At 33.0% G+C, this 18,009-nt stretch overlaps 1 protein-coding gene across 2 annotated transcripts in view; it reads right to left on the reverse strand.

Annotated features, from left to right (window-relative positions):
- The window catches only part of LOC111056113 (modular serine protease), a 36,915-nt gene that overhangs the window by 5,527 nt on the left and 13,379 nt on the right, over positions 1-18,009 (reverse strand). For both annotated transcript variants that reach the window (XM_039426441.1, XM_039426440.1), the window contains exons 7-12: positions 16,400-16,617; positions 13,366-13,590; positions 9,884-10,069; positions 7,854-7,975; positions 4,823-4,996; positions 1,659-1,803 (exon numbers count right to left, since the gene is read on the reverse strand). In XM_039426441.1, the coding sequence (XP_039282375.1) occupies positions 1,659-1,803; positions 4,823-4,996; positions 7,854-7,975; positions 9,884-10,069; positions 13,366-13,590; positions 16,400-16,617 (1,070 nt within the window). The remainder of the gene's footprint in view (positions 1-1,658; positions 1,804-4,822; positions 4,997-7,853; positions 7,976-9,883; positions 10,070-13,365; positions 13,591-16,399; positions 16,618-18,009) is intronic.

Here is an 18,009-nt window from a genome sequence, read left to right on the forward strand (position 1 = left end):
CAGTTTTTATGATAATCTTTATTTCCTCATTTCTATAATTGGAAATGTTTTTCCTTTCCTTTGAACATTCCTAAATAATTCATAGTAGCTGAAACATTACACTATTTTCTCTTAATTTTATTTTGTGTTCAATTTTCTAGTTTTCCGAAATTTAATTTAAACGTGGACTGCGACTATGCCCCGTTTCGGAAAGCCAATTTTCTTACTCTAGCTTTTTAAAGTCTAGAACTTAGCTAAATCCCGAGCTCGGAAACCAGCACTAGGACAATTCCTGGAAATAAGAGTTTTAAACTGAAGTAGGAATTTCAATATGAAATAGATCATAAATTAATTGATAATCAAAAATAGATCTTGTGCCCAGTGCACAAAAGCCTGTTTAATTTTAATCATGATTAAATATTACAAGGGCCAATCAGAGACAGCAGTTTTGAAAAGAGGACGTCTCTGATTAGTTCTAATGGTATTCAATCATAATTGAAACTCAACAGGTTTTTGTGCAACCAGGCCTTGATCATTAAGTGCCGGTAGTCAATACATAATTTCATCGAATCAAAATTTTGCATGCATGGGTTCACTTGCTTTTCTATTTTTTTTTTATTTCATAAAATAATAATAAAGACCAATTAGAATTGAATTGATTCAATTGAAAATTTGAAATACAGTGAAATGAAAAATAGCTTTCTGTAATAGACGGAAATTTGGATGTAGACTACTTCCACATGTCAATCGAAGTGTGTTCAATTTCAATTCAATTCAAAAAATAATTTATTCCGGACAACATAATATTATTAAAAAACATACCAGCTAAAATACAAAAAAAAACTAATGAAAATAATATGTTTAGCTTTAGAGGACAAAAACATAAAGCGAAATAAATATGTATATAAATAAGTATGTGTTATTATTCTGAACATCTACACCTCAAATCATTTCTAGACGAATTAAATAATTAAACAATTTTATTCTTATCTCACACTAGTGAGTTTATCTAGAATTTATCTAAATAGTGGAGAGTAGAAAGGGGAGAACAATAGATACAAGCCTAAGGGTTGCTTTCTCCAAAGTTGGTTTAACTATTGAACCCGTTCAATCAATTTGCGGTCGATCAATTTATTATAATGTGTTTCAATTGAATCAGTTGACGGTTTAAACGAGAATTGGGATTCCTTTAGGAGAAAGCGACCCTTAAAGTCTCTGAACACAACAGAATAATGAATACTTCAATTTAAATTCAAATAAATATACATTTCGGAAAATAATTAGCACGGGCTTATCATGCAAACTTCTATGAAATACAATACAAACTTATATCTCCAAACAATAGCATTATCAGAAGAGAAAGACAGTGTTTTTGCAACATTTTTACAATGCCCCTTGATAATTCAAGATTAACTAAAGTATTAAATTACTTGTGCTGGGTTGCACAAATGCCTTTTGAATTTTAACCTTAATCAAATGTCACAAAAACCAATCAGAGAAGCCTTCTTTTCGAAAAAGCTCACTCCGATTAGTTTTCGTGGCATTTAATCATGCTTAAAATTTAACAGGCTTTCATGCAACCGGGCCAAAATATACTTAATAAATTTCTTTGTATACTTAATATTAAAATCGTACCTATAATGAATTACTTGGTTTACTTAATAATAAATTCGTCTCACCTTCAATAATATAGGCACAGAAATGATCGGCGAGTATCGTGTTATTAGCATGCTCCCGGCAATTTTTGTGATAAGGCTGGTAAGTAAAATTAGCAGCTTGGAGAATGTCTTTGTCTTTTGCGTCATTCTCACCCCAGCCGGCTAACTGCAATGAGAAAACTTTCATATCTACTCGTAATGGTCATCAAATGCATGATTGGCTACATTAATAACGAAGAAGCTTGAATTTAAAAGAATATTGTTTCAAAATGGCTATAATATGAATAATGGCTTACTCATGAAGAAGATGATTGGTAATTAAATTATAAGATAAAATGTGTATGAAAATTTTATATTAACTGCCTTCTAGCAGATAGCTCATTCCGGTATATCTGATGTGATGTTAACTATTCATTTGCCCAATTGTTAAAAATATTCAATTATAGCTATAATATAATCTATATTATATAAAAATGAATGTCTGTATTGTGTGTTTGTTCTCTATAGACTTAAAAACTACTTGACAGAACGGCATGAAACTTTGGGAATATGTTGTGTGAATATTGGGGATGGTTTCTGACCAGAAATTTTAATAGGGGGGCTAATAATAATTATTTATTAATCCATTTTACAGACCTATGTTTTTTTACTTGTCGGCCAAGCGGCTACCGTAGAACGGAAAGATGATCATGATTCAAGATCATGTAGTGATAATGTGATTTAACATCTAAAGTTACCAGCTGTAATAAACAGGTCACCCGTGCTTAATACGGTAGTTTGGTGTTGAAGTGTAGTTGATTGGTACCAGCTGTAGGTAATGGTTCCTTATAGAAGAAATATACAGGGACCTCCTGAATAGGTATTTAGGAGGTCCTGCATAAACAAATAATTATCAGTCCCCTATCATTGAGAAACTAGAAAATGCTGGAAAAATTATTCACCTTATTAAAGAGAGTTATTCATATTGCATCATTAATTACTGAAGAGTGACAGGATAATTTACATTTTTTTCAGCTTAGCTGATATTCATCCTAAAATGGAAGATGAAAAGAATATGAAATTCTGTGTGATTCATCGTATGACCATATCCTGTATCATGTATCCTGTATCATATCCTGTATCATGTATCCTGTATCATCCTGGACCATCTATTGACAATCAACAACTATGAACGCAAATCAAATTCATCTTTGAAACAATGATTTAACCTATCTATTTTTTTTTAATTCAACACTTTACTGATAGATATTACTACCAATTGATTGAGAAGAATATGTTTTTTAAATAATAAATGCTGCATGCCTAAGAACATAGGAAGTCCGTATTGAGATGTAAATGAAAATATTGATTTTCAGATAAATTTAATGATTCACCAAATTAAGTCAAGTATGTCATGAGATACTTTTTGGCGGTACGAAGTTCGCCGGGCCAGCTAGTATATTATATATTATTCGAGAAAATATTTTTTTGAACAACTAAATAATACATTTTCATAATTGTGATTAAATATTATGTTAATTAATTATGTTCCTACATTTATAAAAACGATCTGGCAACGTTGCAGAGCAGCTAGAAAAGGATAGCGCTATCGGCTTCGTCGAATGATAGACAAGGATAGCAAACCAACAGCAACACCAATGTTAACCATCATAACGTAGACCTTACTATGATAAAATTCTATAAAAAAAAGATCAAGGAGCCCTGTAGAAATAAATGGTTTGTAGAGTAAATATTGATGTTGTGGAACTTTTCCATAATAATTGAAGAACCATAATAAGGTGGATTTTTCATTTGACAACATTTCAAGTCACTTCAAAAAATGGTTTCCTGTAAACCAAAAAAGTAATTTGAATGACTTTTTGTCCTTAATTGCATATTATAATATAACAAAGAGTCTAAAAATCGGGTTCTACCAGCTATTTATTCGTGAATATCAAGGTATGAATTCCTTAATTACGTCAGTAAGGACTGAGTCAACCTTTTTGAAAAAATACTGTATTTACTTGGGAGTAGCTTTGTCACTTGATATGAAGTAAAATAGTCGAAATAAAATAAAATATTGAAGAGATGATAGTGTTGTAGGCCAGTGGTTCTCAAAGTGTAGGGCGCGACCCCCAAGGGGGGGGGGGGGCGCGCACAGCTTGGTTGGAGAATTATTTAAATTTACTCCTAAAATAATTACGATAAGCAATCTTTCTACTTTTAAAATACTACTTGAAAATATTTTAATGAGAACTTGAATGGTTTGGCATGAATTCAAAACCCATTCAAATTCTCAATCAATGAGTGCTCCCTCAACATGATAGATTGATCTCCAAGGTGACTATGCGCTTAGAATGGAGTTTGAAGAATATTCTCTCACATCCTTCTGGATTGGTGTGCACAAGGAACACCCAATTTTGAGTGAAAAGGCATTGAAGCTATTGACTCCATCTGCGACAACAAGGTTTTCTTCCCTAGCTGCCATGAAAAGTAAATTTACATCATGAGTGGATGTGACCCAGGAACTTAGAGTAGCGTAATCAGAGCTGACACCTCTTTTCGACAAACTGTGCGTAAAAAACAAGCTCATCCTTCACACTGAAGCTCTTTTTATTGTTAATTGCTATGAGAAACAAAAGTAACAACTATTTACTATAGTAGTAGAGTACCTGAATGAATTATATAATTGTTTGTATAGAATTTGTTGTTATATGTAGGGTGGCCCGGCTTACAGCTGAATTATGCAGGGGGGAGGGGCTCGAAGTGAAAAGTTTGAGAACCACTGGTGTAGGCTATAACTTAGATACAACAGTGACAATAATGTATAGATAATAGAACTGACTAGTAACCTTTTTAAACTTTTTTACGCAAACACTACTAGTTTCTATAATAATTAAACCATTCAAATAGCCCTATAAAAATACTTTATCAGATGATAAGAGCTTTGCAGTCTGTATAAACTACTCTCTCTTTCTCGAACCGTACTTATATTTAAGCATAACTAGTGAGTCCCCAGACTAGAAAACTCGCTGGTAAACTTATAATGTTTTTAATTTATTCCCAGATTGATGATTTCCAGATTATTCCCAGATCTGGTTCAAATTCTGTTCAATTCATTCTCCAACTTTAATCATTTCTCTGTTGAAGTTAAGACACTTTCAAAGGGAAAAATCAATTTGAATAATTTATTTTAAAACTCTCACCAGTCCAATTGCTCCTTGATTCAATTTATTTTTTGGGTTGGCCAAGCACGCTGGCATGGGTATTCCATAACTCCTACTTATTTTGGCTTGTGTTCTCAGCTCTATAACGGCGATATCGTTCAAAAATGACAAATTATGTGCTGCATATCTTTCAGGAATATAGAAATTTTCCACCTGCAAAATGAGTAGAATTTTAGTAATTGATCTGTGGTTTTCACAGAATTTTAGAAATCTGTGGTTTTTGACAATTTCTTAGTATTTTTATTAAATTAAATATTTAAGTATTTAGTATTTATTAAGTATTTTTATTTAATTTAGTATATTTATTAAATTTAATTATTAACAGTGGCGACGTTATTTGGGTACTTGAACATCACACAAAATTGTGAGTTTTCGAAAAATACAGTGTTCAATTTGAAAATATATCATGGAAATTTATTCCAAGGTTTTCATCCTAACTTGAACTATAGGAACTTAACTTTGTGCCGGTTGCACAAAAGCCTGTTGAATTTTAATCATGATTAAATGCCACGAGAACCAAATAGAGAAAGCTCTTTCGAAAAGAAGGCTTCTCTAATTGGTCACCTGGAATCTAATAACGATTAAAATCCAACAGGCGTTTGTGTGACCGGCACAACTATAATTAACGTTTGACTCACTTGTTGAGTCAAACAATTGAGTGAAAAGTAGCCTATTTCAGAAAAAGTAAAAAAAAATTCAATCATAAAGTCCAGTTTTAAAATTAAATATGCCTGGAAGTGAATTCAGTTAGTTCTATTAGAGCTTTCTTATCTAAAAGTTAAAACCCTATGATTTATATCACTGACTGATAAGTTATTTCAATCCATTTATGTATTTCTTTCATTCTCACAGTGCCAGTTTAAACAGAATCTAAGTTTGAAGTGAATCAAATAGATATCAAGATAATCTTGGTTCATTTTGAGATAAACAACCAGCTGACTCAATTCAGTTTAAACTTACATTAAATATAACTTTCACTGTGCAAACGGCCGTAAATATCATCAACTACTCTTCACTGGGGCTCTATAAATACTTTATAGTCTTTTAAAGAGTCTTTATACTTGTAAGTCTTTATAAAGCCTTACTCTTCACCATCCATTTTTAGTTAAAGATTTCAATGAAAAAACATGGATTATTTGACAACATGGCTACTAGCTTTCAATCTGGCATTGTCTATGACAGAAATATTCTCCAATTTTGAATTTGGTTTGATGAAGTGACTATAAATACATCAACTGCAGTGATTGATCACACAAATATTAACTATCGCAAACTCACAATACAACAGCTTTCAAAATTCATACATATACATAAGGTTTACATTATCTATTCACTCATCATGTTCATACATTCATAATGTTCATAAATTCATCATGTTCATAAATTCATAATGTTAATAAATTCATAATGTTAACACTCCCGTGTTATCGGATGGGCACGTTTAACTGTCCCCCGCTGAAGTATGACAGTCGTAAGGTCCATTGACGGATCAAATTATAATCCGGCGAGATGGGACATTCCCGCAAAGGACTCTCAACTAACGGAAAGCCATACAAATGTACTTTTATTCATAATTGAATAATGAATAAATAAATAATGTTTAAAAGAGTTTCAATGTATTTACTGGGTGTTTCAAAAATAAATGACACAATTTTAAACAGTTATATATTTTACTCCTATAGCTCTACAGCCCATTGTGGGCTTTGGCCTCCTCCACAACATTCCTCCAAACGTTTCTATCCATTATAAATCCTCTCCATCCTCTATAACCCTATCAAATAATCCCTTATCTCAACTTCACATCGTATTCTTGGTCTGCCTTGTTTACTTATCGAGTGAAGCTTCTCTTCAAGCACTATTTTTAGCATTCTGGTTTCATCCATCCTATAAATATGTCCGAACGATCTTAGTCTCTGTGCCTTTATGAAGCGTACTATACTACGGCCTTTCAATAAACTATGAACTATTAATAAAAGGCCGTAGTAAATAGTTATATTTATTTGAAAAAATGGTGTTCACAAATCAATTTTACATCAAATTACTCACATAAGTTTCAAGTTTATGATGATGTATTATAAGTGTTCTATGTGCCCTCCTTTTGAGGCTCGGACGACATCTAGACGGTAGCAAAATTCATCCCAGACTGTTCGCAAGATGTCTTCTCGGACTGTAGCTACTGCATCAGTTATCCTGGTTTTTAGCTCCTCAATATCAACTGCTAAGGGAGGAACGTTAAAGATCGCATTTATGTTCCTCCCTTAGTACTCTGGTTTCTAGCTCCTCAATATCAAGTGCTAGGGGAGGAACAACGTTAAAGATCGTATTTATGTTCCTCCTTTAGCACTCTGGTTTCTAGCTCCTCAATATCAAGTGCTAAGGGAGGAACAACGTTAAAGATCGTATTTATCTTCCTCCTTTAGCACTCTGGTTTCTAGCTCCTCAATATCAAATGCTAAGGGAGGAACAACGTTAAAGATCGTATTTATGTTACTCCCTTAGCACTTGATATTAAGGAGCTAAAAACCAGGATAACTGATGCAGTAGCTACATTCCAAGAAGACAGAATCTTGCGAACAGTCTGGGGATGAATTTGACTACCGTCTAGATGTCGTCCTAGCCTCAAAAGGAGGGCACATAGAACACTTATAATACATCATCATCATAAACTTGATACTTCTGTGAGTAATTTGATGTAAAATTGGTTTGTGTTCACCATTTTTTAAAATAAATATAACTGTTTAGAATTGGGTGATTCTTTTTTAAACACCCGGTATTTGGTGTCTGTATTTTATTTATTTATTTATATATTGATTGATACAATATCATTCTTAACTATGAATGATTGGAAAAGAAACTACAGGCCCAAAGCCCAAAGCCCAAAACTGTTCCTTTCCCAAATTTAGATAGAAATTGTCCAAAAATAGGTTATGTTTACACTTCACGATTTCTGTCCAATTTTGAGTCCAAAATATTTGTAAATATGGTATTTCTCTAAAAGCCTTGGTTTTACCTGAATTTTTTGAACTCTTAGTTCTTCTGAACTCCATTCGCGTTTTGTTTTTGCCAAAGCAACCCATACATCACTCGCAACGAGACGATCACCAGTTGTTCCATTAACAAAGCAATGAGCAGCTAGAACAAATTAAGAAGTGATTTATGACAATGTTAAATCACAGCATTTTATCCTTCAAGAGAGAACGATACCATTTCAATACAATTAAAAATCAAAATGAAGATCACTGGGCGAACAAGTTTCACGTATGCCAGTAGTGTATTTTTACATAAATTTGTTGTATTACTACATATTTACTAAAAGTTATGTACAATTTATAATATTTATTGTATTATTTCTACAAGTACTGATTGTAAATTATTGGCAAATCTTTTCTAGATATGACTGGGTGAGAGCATCAGGCCTAGCCCAAAGCTGTTCTACTCCCGATAAACTTTTCAAAAGATAGGCTATATTTTCACTTACAAAAATTTCTTCAAAATTCTGGTAGATTTGTGTTTCAAATTAATCTTACAGAAAACTCTCTCGACAGATAAAACATTCAAAAGCTAAAGTTCTTTTCTTCGTTATTTCAAAACCTTATTCATTTCAAATGAATGCATCAACATTACATCAAATGCAATCCATTAAAAACAGAGATTTATTCCCAAATTTTGAGGGCTGTTTTCGCTAGTGTTTCTAAACCACTTATTAATTCTACTTTTTGAATGAATTAAATTCATTTACTTTATAGTTTTGTATAATATGAAAATTATTATGTGATGATTTGTTTGAAATCATATGAATGTAGTAATTTATTTCATTTTGTAAACGCCAACCTGCTTGCTATTGGATTAATATTTCCTGAGCACTTTCACAATGGATAATAATAAATATAAGATACTATGGAAATCGTCAGAGTTGAATAAATCTAACAGTCTACAAATAGTACAATTGTTATAGTATGTGGTGGTCGATCAAGTGAATTAACAAATAAGTCGCTAACAATAATAATTATTCATGACTTAATTGAATGAGCAAAGCGATTTCTATCTTTCAAGTCAATCGGCGTTTGTCTGTTTGTTTGTTTGTACCGCAGTTACAGTCGCAGTTATGGACCGATTTGGATAAAATTTGGTATAAAAGTACTTTGAGACAAGACACAGAAACCTATATATATTTTTTTTAAATTCATCCCCGTTTTAAGATGGCGGCCCTTTATTCGGAAATTTTACCCTCAAAATCAACCTAACTTTTTAATACTTCATCGAATCAGGTTCAAATTGGGCTCATTCTTCTCAGCGCTTTAAAGCGGTATTATTTCATGTATCACATGTTCAAAAATTTTAAAAAATTTAGAATTCGATAATTTTTTCCAAGTGCCAATCCAAGTTTTAGATTTTTTATCTTTTCAATCGTGTTTCCGAGCTCAAAAGTGTAGAGGACAGGCTATATTCTTCAGCGCTCCAAGGTGGTCTTATTCCATATAATTATCACATGTTCAAAATTTTAAAATTTAGAATTCGATAACTCCCAAATTTCAAGTTTCAGATTTTTTATCTCCGTGCATCCTAGCTCAAAAGTGTAAGAGACTTTTATTTTCCAGCGTTCCAAGGCGGTCTTATTTCATACATCACTTGTTGAAAATTTTGATTTTTTTAGAATTCGATAATTTTTTCCAATTCCCACATTTCAAGTTTCAGATTTTTTATCTCTTGAACCATGAATCCCAGCTCAAAAATGTAAAGAATTTCTATTTCTCAGCGTCCTCCACCGATCCTATTGCATATATCATCATACTCTTAATCCAATCTGTATGTGTGTTTGTGTGTGAATAGGCGGGCGTGTATGAGTAGTGATGTTAGTGAGTGTAGCGAGTTCTACTGTTCTCCGAACTACTTGTTATACTAATATACCATTAAAACTATATATTTAATGGTCCATTAATTCAATAAGTACCATAGAAATGGTGAGCTGGAATTAACAGTGAAACAATAAATTTGAGAAAAAGAAAAACCAACAAAAAATTATAGAATTATTCAACTTACCAGATAAGACTGTAAAAGGTGATACGAGAGTGCCTCCACAGAAAAAATTGTATTTGTTTATTGCACGATCGAAATAATACAATCCGACATTCCAAGGGTGATTGATAGCAATCGAGTTGCTGCCACCAAAAATCAAAGGTTTAAGACCTTCTTCTGGTCTAGGTGGCTTGTAAAGAATTCCGCATCCTATGGAACAAACAGTAAAACAAATTTAAATTCTTTATTCAACAATACAAGCAAATTATATACAGGGTGACACAGAATAACGGGAACTTTTAAAACGCCATACAACATTAGTGGGAAGGGCAAAAATGATTCTATTCAAACTAATGTAAAGTTCAAGACTTACCATTTGAGAATTATTAATAACATCTATCACTTTTTGACAATTACTTCTTTAAGATGGCTTCCTCCTGAACGAATACACTTTTGAAATCTGTGTTGACGATTCCTCATTGATCGCTGCAACATCTGCGTTTCCTGGTCCCATGATCTGTCCACCTGCGATTTTCTGTTTGTGGAGCTATCTCAAATCCAACGTTTTCACAACTTGACCAATAACTGTGGTTGAATCGTAACAGACAATTCAAAATGAAATTGACAATATCCCAGCTGAAATTTTGCAGCAATCGTTCAGGAATCTCAACACAGATTTCAAGAGTGTGTTCGTGCAGGAGAAAGCCATATCTTGAAGAAGTAATTGTCAAAAAGTGATAGATGTTATTAATAATTCTCAAATGTCAAGTCTTGAACTTTACATTAGTTTGAATAAAATCATTTTTGCCCTTCCCACTAATGTTTCATGGCGTTTTCAAATGTTCCCGTTATTCTGGGTCACCTGGTACAAACATTTGTTTTTCGCCCATATGATCCTTAAGGGTCTGTATTTGGGTATCAAAATAACTAAACTATTATTACCGTTTTGGCCAAGTGTGTATGAACGGCACAGTATGAGAGACTACCAGCCTCACATAGCTTCACGAAAAAGAACTACTATAGTGCGGTCCACGTTATAATGTCAGTATTTGATCAACATTGGACTTGCTATCCTTGTCTATCATTTGACAAATTGGATAGCGCTATACTTTTCTAGCTCCGCAAAGCTACCAGATCATTATTTAACAATGTAGAAATAAAATCTGGCAAGGCAGAGAATCAGCAACGCTGTTCTCCTATCCTTTTCCACTGCCATTATAACGTGGACCTCACTATAGGACTATCGGCTTGAGTTAAAAGTTTAAATATAAACGCCCTATCCCATGGATATCTTCGTATGTTATATTTTCTCTAACTAAACTAAACAAAGTTTAACAAAACTAATCCAAGTTCAACGGAGCTAAGCTTAAAGAGACTGAAGTCTAAAAATTACCACCTATTATGTTAGTTATGAGTTAAATGATTAATGAGTTAATCAACTTTAACTTTAATGAGTTAATCATTAATTGAATTGGAAACACTGATGTTATTTATAAGGAATTATAACAGTTTAAAGTTAATTTCACTAAGGACAATATTATAAGAAATGCTGAGGACTATAGGATTGAGTGAAATTTGTAATTTAAACACACTATACGATGGGATATCTATCGTATGATATTTTTTCTCTGTGTCATATTACACTACACATCAGTCAACGGAAGCTAGAACGTTGAAAAGCTACGTGCAGTAGTTGATTTCACGTTTAATAAACTTCCATTTCACATTTGATAAAAATTAGGTGGATCACTGTCATGTATAATGTAATATGGGGAATATTGATATGTTTGAATTGTAGTTTTTTTTGTGCCTTTCTTTCAGGTTGTTGAACTGATCAAAATTGAACTAAATTTTTCAATATGAGCTCTAGTGAACATTGTTTTTGATATTTAAAGAATTTATTCATATACCAAGTAAGCATCTAAATTTTGCGTCGCCATTTGCTAACTTGTTTCTTATTCATCCAAATTATTGCAGTCATAATTTCCATAGTACTGGCATGGATTTCATAATGAAATTAATGCAAACATATTTAGAAATGGTTTTGAACCGTGCGACCCCAAGACGTTTCAACTTGAAATTAGGCCGGGCGCTCCACGAGTTTTCTTGCAAATTGGAAAAGTTGAGTGGAAAGCGGAGTTCTAATCTAGTCGTTACCGCGAGAAGATTTAGTCACAGAAGAAGCCTCGGCCTCTAAATTAGGCTTCGGCATATTTAGATGGAAAATATCCTTATTTTATTTTGTACATTTTAAAAGCATGTAGTCTGGAAAATAGTAGTTGAAATGTAAACGTGAGTGATTGTGAGAACCGATTTATTCGTCAATTTCGATTCCATGGTGAGTGCCAAAATTATTTTATTGAGCTCGAATAGATTAACCAGATAAATTGACCGAGGCCCTAAATTTATTGTAGAGTGAGTTAGCAAATTCTTGTATATATATTAATTATGAATCATTGCAATAACGCCTTAATATTAGAAATATTATTTTGAATTATGTTTTTTTAATGTTGTAATTTTAAATAAATAACCAGATTGTTTACAATGAAGATTATGATTGGATGTAACATAATTTCAAAGATGAACAATAATTTTATGTTTGAATACAACTAATAAATTAATGTCAGTATCAATTCTACAAAATCTTTTATTTGACGTTCCTGGCTCGTGATTATTTAGTTGCTAAAACAGGTGTTGTTAAACAATAGTGGAGATCTTGGCATTTGCATGAACGAATCCATCCAAAGCTCCCAACCGTGGATTCAGATAATTCACACGGGTTAATAGTTAAGTAGAGATTTATAAAGCAATTATCATATATTTTTACTCGTTACAAAATGGTGTGTTAACAAAGTGCCCCTGGCCTCCCACCGTTACAAATGATGGCAAGTATGTGGGGTAGTGTTATAAATACCTCCACCCGTTACAATGATGTCAGGTGGGGGGTAGTGTTATAAATACCTCCACCCGTTACAATGATGTCAGGTGGGGGTTAGTGTACATACCTCCACCGGTTACAATAAAATTAATAGGATGAATTGAATTGAATATGCGAACAGATATCCTATTATATTAGGCGAGCGATTTCTGTATATCTGTTTATATTTTTATATCTTGTTATCTGGTTATTTGTGTTCAATGGATCTCGAAAACGGCTCTAACGATTTTCACGAAATTTGGAACAGATATAGATAGATTTATAGATATGGTAGATTTATGATATAAAAAATCGATTGCACTAGGTCTCATCCTTGGGAAAACTCGCTGAACGACATTAAAAGGATAATTCAACCTTCGCTGAAACATTTAAGACTTTCGTCATCTGTGGATGGTAAAAAGTGAGCGAGTGATTCTGTGGAAAATCAAAATATCGCATCCCCGAAATTCATAAGCTGACGTATAGCCAGCTGTAATATATAAACACGATCCTTTTAGAGAATTGTGTTCTGTTTATCAATAAATAAAAATAACGAACGAAGCTCGGTGCCCCGATATTCTAATATTACTGTAGAAGCAGTGCACAGCAATCTTGTCCTTGTAGAGCCAGGTACCGTCTTTGAGGCATTCATCGATGGAGTGAACCAGCAGGCCTTCATGGGTCTCGTAGCCATCTCGACACTGCAGCCGGACGACTGTTCCCACAGGCACCTCCTCGCTGCAGTTCACTGCCCTGCCAGCCTGCAAGCAGCTCACTACCTCAAGTGATGACGACATGTACGGCTTGCATCTCCCTGCAAACACACGTCACACCATTCAAAATTCATTTTTACGACACTATAGTGAGGTCAATAACACTATTTTTACTTTCCTTGCCATATTACCATAGGTAAGGAAAGTATTGCTTTCCGGAAAAATTAAGGAAAATACCCAAATTTCTATACGTTTCAAGGTCCCCTGAGTCTAAAAAAGTGGTTTTTGGGTATTGGTCTGTATGTGTGTTTGTGTATGAGTGTATGTGTACACGATGATATCTCATCTCCCAATTAACGGAATGACTTAAAATTTAGAACTTAAGATCCTTACAATATAAGGATCCGACACGAACAATTTCTATCAAATGCAATTCAAGATGGCGGCTAAAATGGCCAAAATGTTGTAAAAAAACAGGGGTTTTTGCGAATCTTACGAAAACGCCTCCAACGATTTTGATCAAATTTATATTTATAATAGTCATTGATAAGCTCTAACAACTGCCACAAGTCGCATATCTGTAAAAATTTCAGGAGCTGAAAGTTTGATTTTAGATTCCCAAATATCAGGCTTCAGATACAATTTAAACAAAAACATTCAAGTGGAAAAGATTTAGCATGTAAATCTCTACAATTAATGTTCAGTAACATTTTCACCTAAAATTGAAATAAGCTTGAAATTCGAGAAAATGTGATTATTCAATTGCAAACTGTTGGCAACTGTTGATTCTATTAAATCATTCACTATGAAGAGATAGCAGACATCGTATGTCTCCAGCGTTATTGTCCTGTCACCAGCTGGCTCAGATCTATGTTTATAAGTAGACTTGAGATGCGCGTGAACACTAGCGTTGATTAATAGCAAAGTTGATTAGGTGATCAATTTTCTTAACGGCAAGGAAAGTTGAGTGAGTGTTCCACACCAGATTTTTGTCATAGTCATTCAATCTTAGCTGTTTTCCATGCGTGAAATCAAGCCGGTAAACAGCTGTTTGCAGAACAAATAAACATAATATCATTCTCATTACAGCATACTCTACTGTAATGAAACCATATGTTTTCTTTACAGTCGAATATGTTTCCTAGTTCCGAAATAAGAACAGCAAAATGCAACAAAAAACCACCTTCAGCGCTGCAGGAAAAAGTTTTGTCAACTTTCACAAAATTCCTGATTCGGAAACTAGGTTATGTTTATAGAATGCATGTAGTAACTTCAGCACAAGCAGGTATTGTTCTCTATTTCTCAATTATTCTTCTTTAGATTATTATGACAAAAAATAGAGTACGTTACTTGGACGTGAATGTCTTTTGCAGTGCTCGAATGAAATTATAGTCGAGGCGTTACGCCTCGACTAGAAACATCATTCTCGCCTGCAAAAGGCCCCTTCCCGTCCATGTGACGTAAGATACTATTTCATGTATTTTCTAGCTAACTGAACAATTTCAAGCCATTTTCAATCAATCATGTTTATCTACCATAACATCACCTTCACAACAAATTAGAAAGTTTAAAGAAAGTCAGAAAGAAGAAAATTTTGAAATCTTCTGGTTTAAAGAAAACAATCCCAGTAGAATCATTGTATAAGTTTTCTCTGACACGGTTTTGTTATCCTTGTCTTTCATTAGACAAAGGAGGAATGATAGCTATATCTTTTTCCAGCTCCAGCCTGAACGTTTATTGTGTGCTATGAAGAAATGTAATGAACTACCAAATATTATCATGTCATGAGAACATATATTTACATGGTGAGTAATAGTATCTTACGTAAAAAGGACGGGACGGGGCCTTTTGCAGGCGAGAATTATATTTCTAGTTGAGGCATTAGCCGAGACTAAATTTCATTCAAGCACTGCAAAAGACATTCACGTCCAAGTAACGTACACTATTTTTTGTCATAATCTAAAGAAGAATAATTGAGAAATAGAAAACATTACATGCTTGTGCTGACGTTACTACATGTATTCTATAAACATAACCTAGTTTACAAATTCTGAATCAGGAATTTTGTAAAAGTTGACAAAACTCCCACCTGGAGCGCTGAAGATGGTTTTTTGTAGCAGTTTTGCTGTTTCTATTCCGGAACTAGGAAACATACTCGACTGTAAAGAAAACATATGATTTCATTACAGTAGAGTATGCTGTAATGAGAATCATATGTTTATTTTTCTGCAAACAGCTGTTTACCGGATTAATTTCAAGCATGAAAAACAGCTGATTTTGAATGACCATGACAAAAATTATATTGTTGATAGAATTTAAATTAATATAATTTGATCATTAAGACCATTGATCATTTGAGATAGAATTGATCAACAAGAATGAACAATGAACATTAAATCAGATATAACTGGAAAATCTCACTACTAGATCTAAGACTACTAAATTGCACAATCAATCATTTGATATTTATACACTATTTATCGGTACCTATTAAGCCTGCAGGTTATGATCCAACAATCTCTACTCTTACTATAATATAATATTCATTTATTTATTTATTTATTAGATAGAGCAAACAATATAATAGTCAGAAAAGAAAAAACAGGCTATTGCCCAAAACTTCTTCAATTTCCTGATTTTGTCACAAATTGTCCAAATATTATGTAGGTTATGTTCACTTCAATTTCAACACCAAATCTTCAATCTGAAACTATGAATCAGAATAAAACAAAGAATTTCAAATTTAGATAGATTGATAATGAAACTTCCGTTAAAACAAAAACCAAACTTCAAATATTCACAAAATATAGAATAAAATCACTTAAATTTTGAGCTCGAAAATATCACTTTCACCATAGCTACAACAGCTGTTTTTTTTTTTTTTTTTTTTTTTTTTAATGGTATACTCACTCTGGCAGATGTGCTTCTCAGGAATCCAGACCCCATTGGCGCATTTGACCACGCCCACATTGAGTGGCGTATAATAAGGACTGTCACAAGTGAGAAGGAAATACTCCTCATCACTGACCAACTCTCCTTGTCTAACACCACAGTCTCCCACTTTGCACTGCAGACGAGAAAGGTGCGTATGTTCGTGTTCGGGAACGACACAGTTTCTTCCAGACGGTCTGAATTAGAAATTTACAAGATTTAATTTCATAGAAATAATTATTTAATCATTTATTATCACAATCACAAATCATAGAGCTATGACTGAAAAATAGGAGAACAGCGTTGCCGATTCTCTGCCTTGCCACTGCCTACCACAGGATAGCTGATACTAGTGTATCAGATGTAATATTAATTGTCCTTTCTTGTTTAAAATAATCAATAATAGTCTATTTTATTTGTCAGGGAAAAATATATTTCAATGATTAAATAATACATTTTCACAACTGAGATTGAACTTTTTCTAAATTAATTATATTTCTACATTGTTAAAAAAGATCTGGCAACGTTCCGAGCGTGAAAATTGAGGAATGAAAATTGGAAATGTGAAGCTAGAATGCTTCAGACCGCAAGGCACAATAGCTCTAAATTTATAAATGTCTTGGCATTAATGTTTGTTTCTCTGATTGCTTCTGTGATGAATATTTAATGTCCTTTCTTTGATGAATTTTTGAAACTTTGATGTTACACTGTGTCATACATGACATCAAAACCCATCTAATTTCATTGAATTTTATTTGACATATTATTTTCGAGTTGTAAATCTAATCGCGGTTTTAATTATTAGAAATGTAATTGATACAGCGATTAGATCTCCAATGTGTAAATTATAACGTGTGTTTTATCACGTTTCTTGAAGGAAATATTATTTCAGCTTCATGCTGTACAAACAAGAGTTGGCTTTTGGTCTGCGAGTCAAGGTCTGGATTGTATCACATAAATCGATTTTGAATTTACTATTGGAGGCCCACACTTTTCCAAACGTTCGGTTAGCTACAAGTGCTTGTATTAAGGCATTGCTTACCTGAAGGTATCTTGTCTTGAGAATTCAATTATAGGCTGTCTCAGTCAGGGCAGTTTAAACCTAAATAAATGTATTTTCGGGATTTGGGTTATTGTAGAGAAAGGTAGTGTTTTGATCAATCATCTTGTAGACGTTTTTTATATATATTTCAAAATTAACGTCGGGAGTTATTTTTCATCCGGACCCTGAGGTGCAGGCCAAAGGACAATAAGATAAAGTTTTAGATAATAGTTTCCTTGTACAGTTTTCAGTTTTCAGTCCCAAAAATTAATTTAATAATTTTGTTTTTCTAAACCTGAGCGACCACACATTAGCCAAGCGAGTAGCCCTAATTATTGTTTGTTAATAAATTCATATCAATCTCATTAATATTTTTAAACTAGTAATCTTGTTTGTTTATAAAAAAATCATAATTTTTCAACTTAACGATATCGTTTTCAATAAATTGTTTAGTAAATTGTTTATACTGTTCACTTTGATTATCAATCACACCCTCCAAAATATATTATTAGCTTATCTTACTTTCCACCATTACAACAGTAATAAT

The sequence above is a fragment of the Nilaparvata lugens genome, chromosome 4 (assembly GCF_014356525.2).
Source record: "Nilaparvata lugens isolate BPH chromosome 4, ASM1435652v1, whole genome shotgun sequence".
NCBI classification, from domain to species: Eukaryota; Metazoa; Arthropoda; class Insecta; order Hemiptera; family Delphacidae; genus Nilaparvata; species Nilaparvata lugens.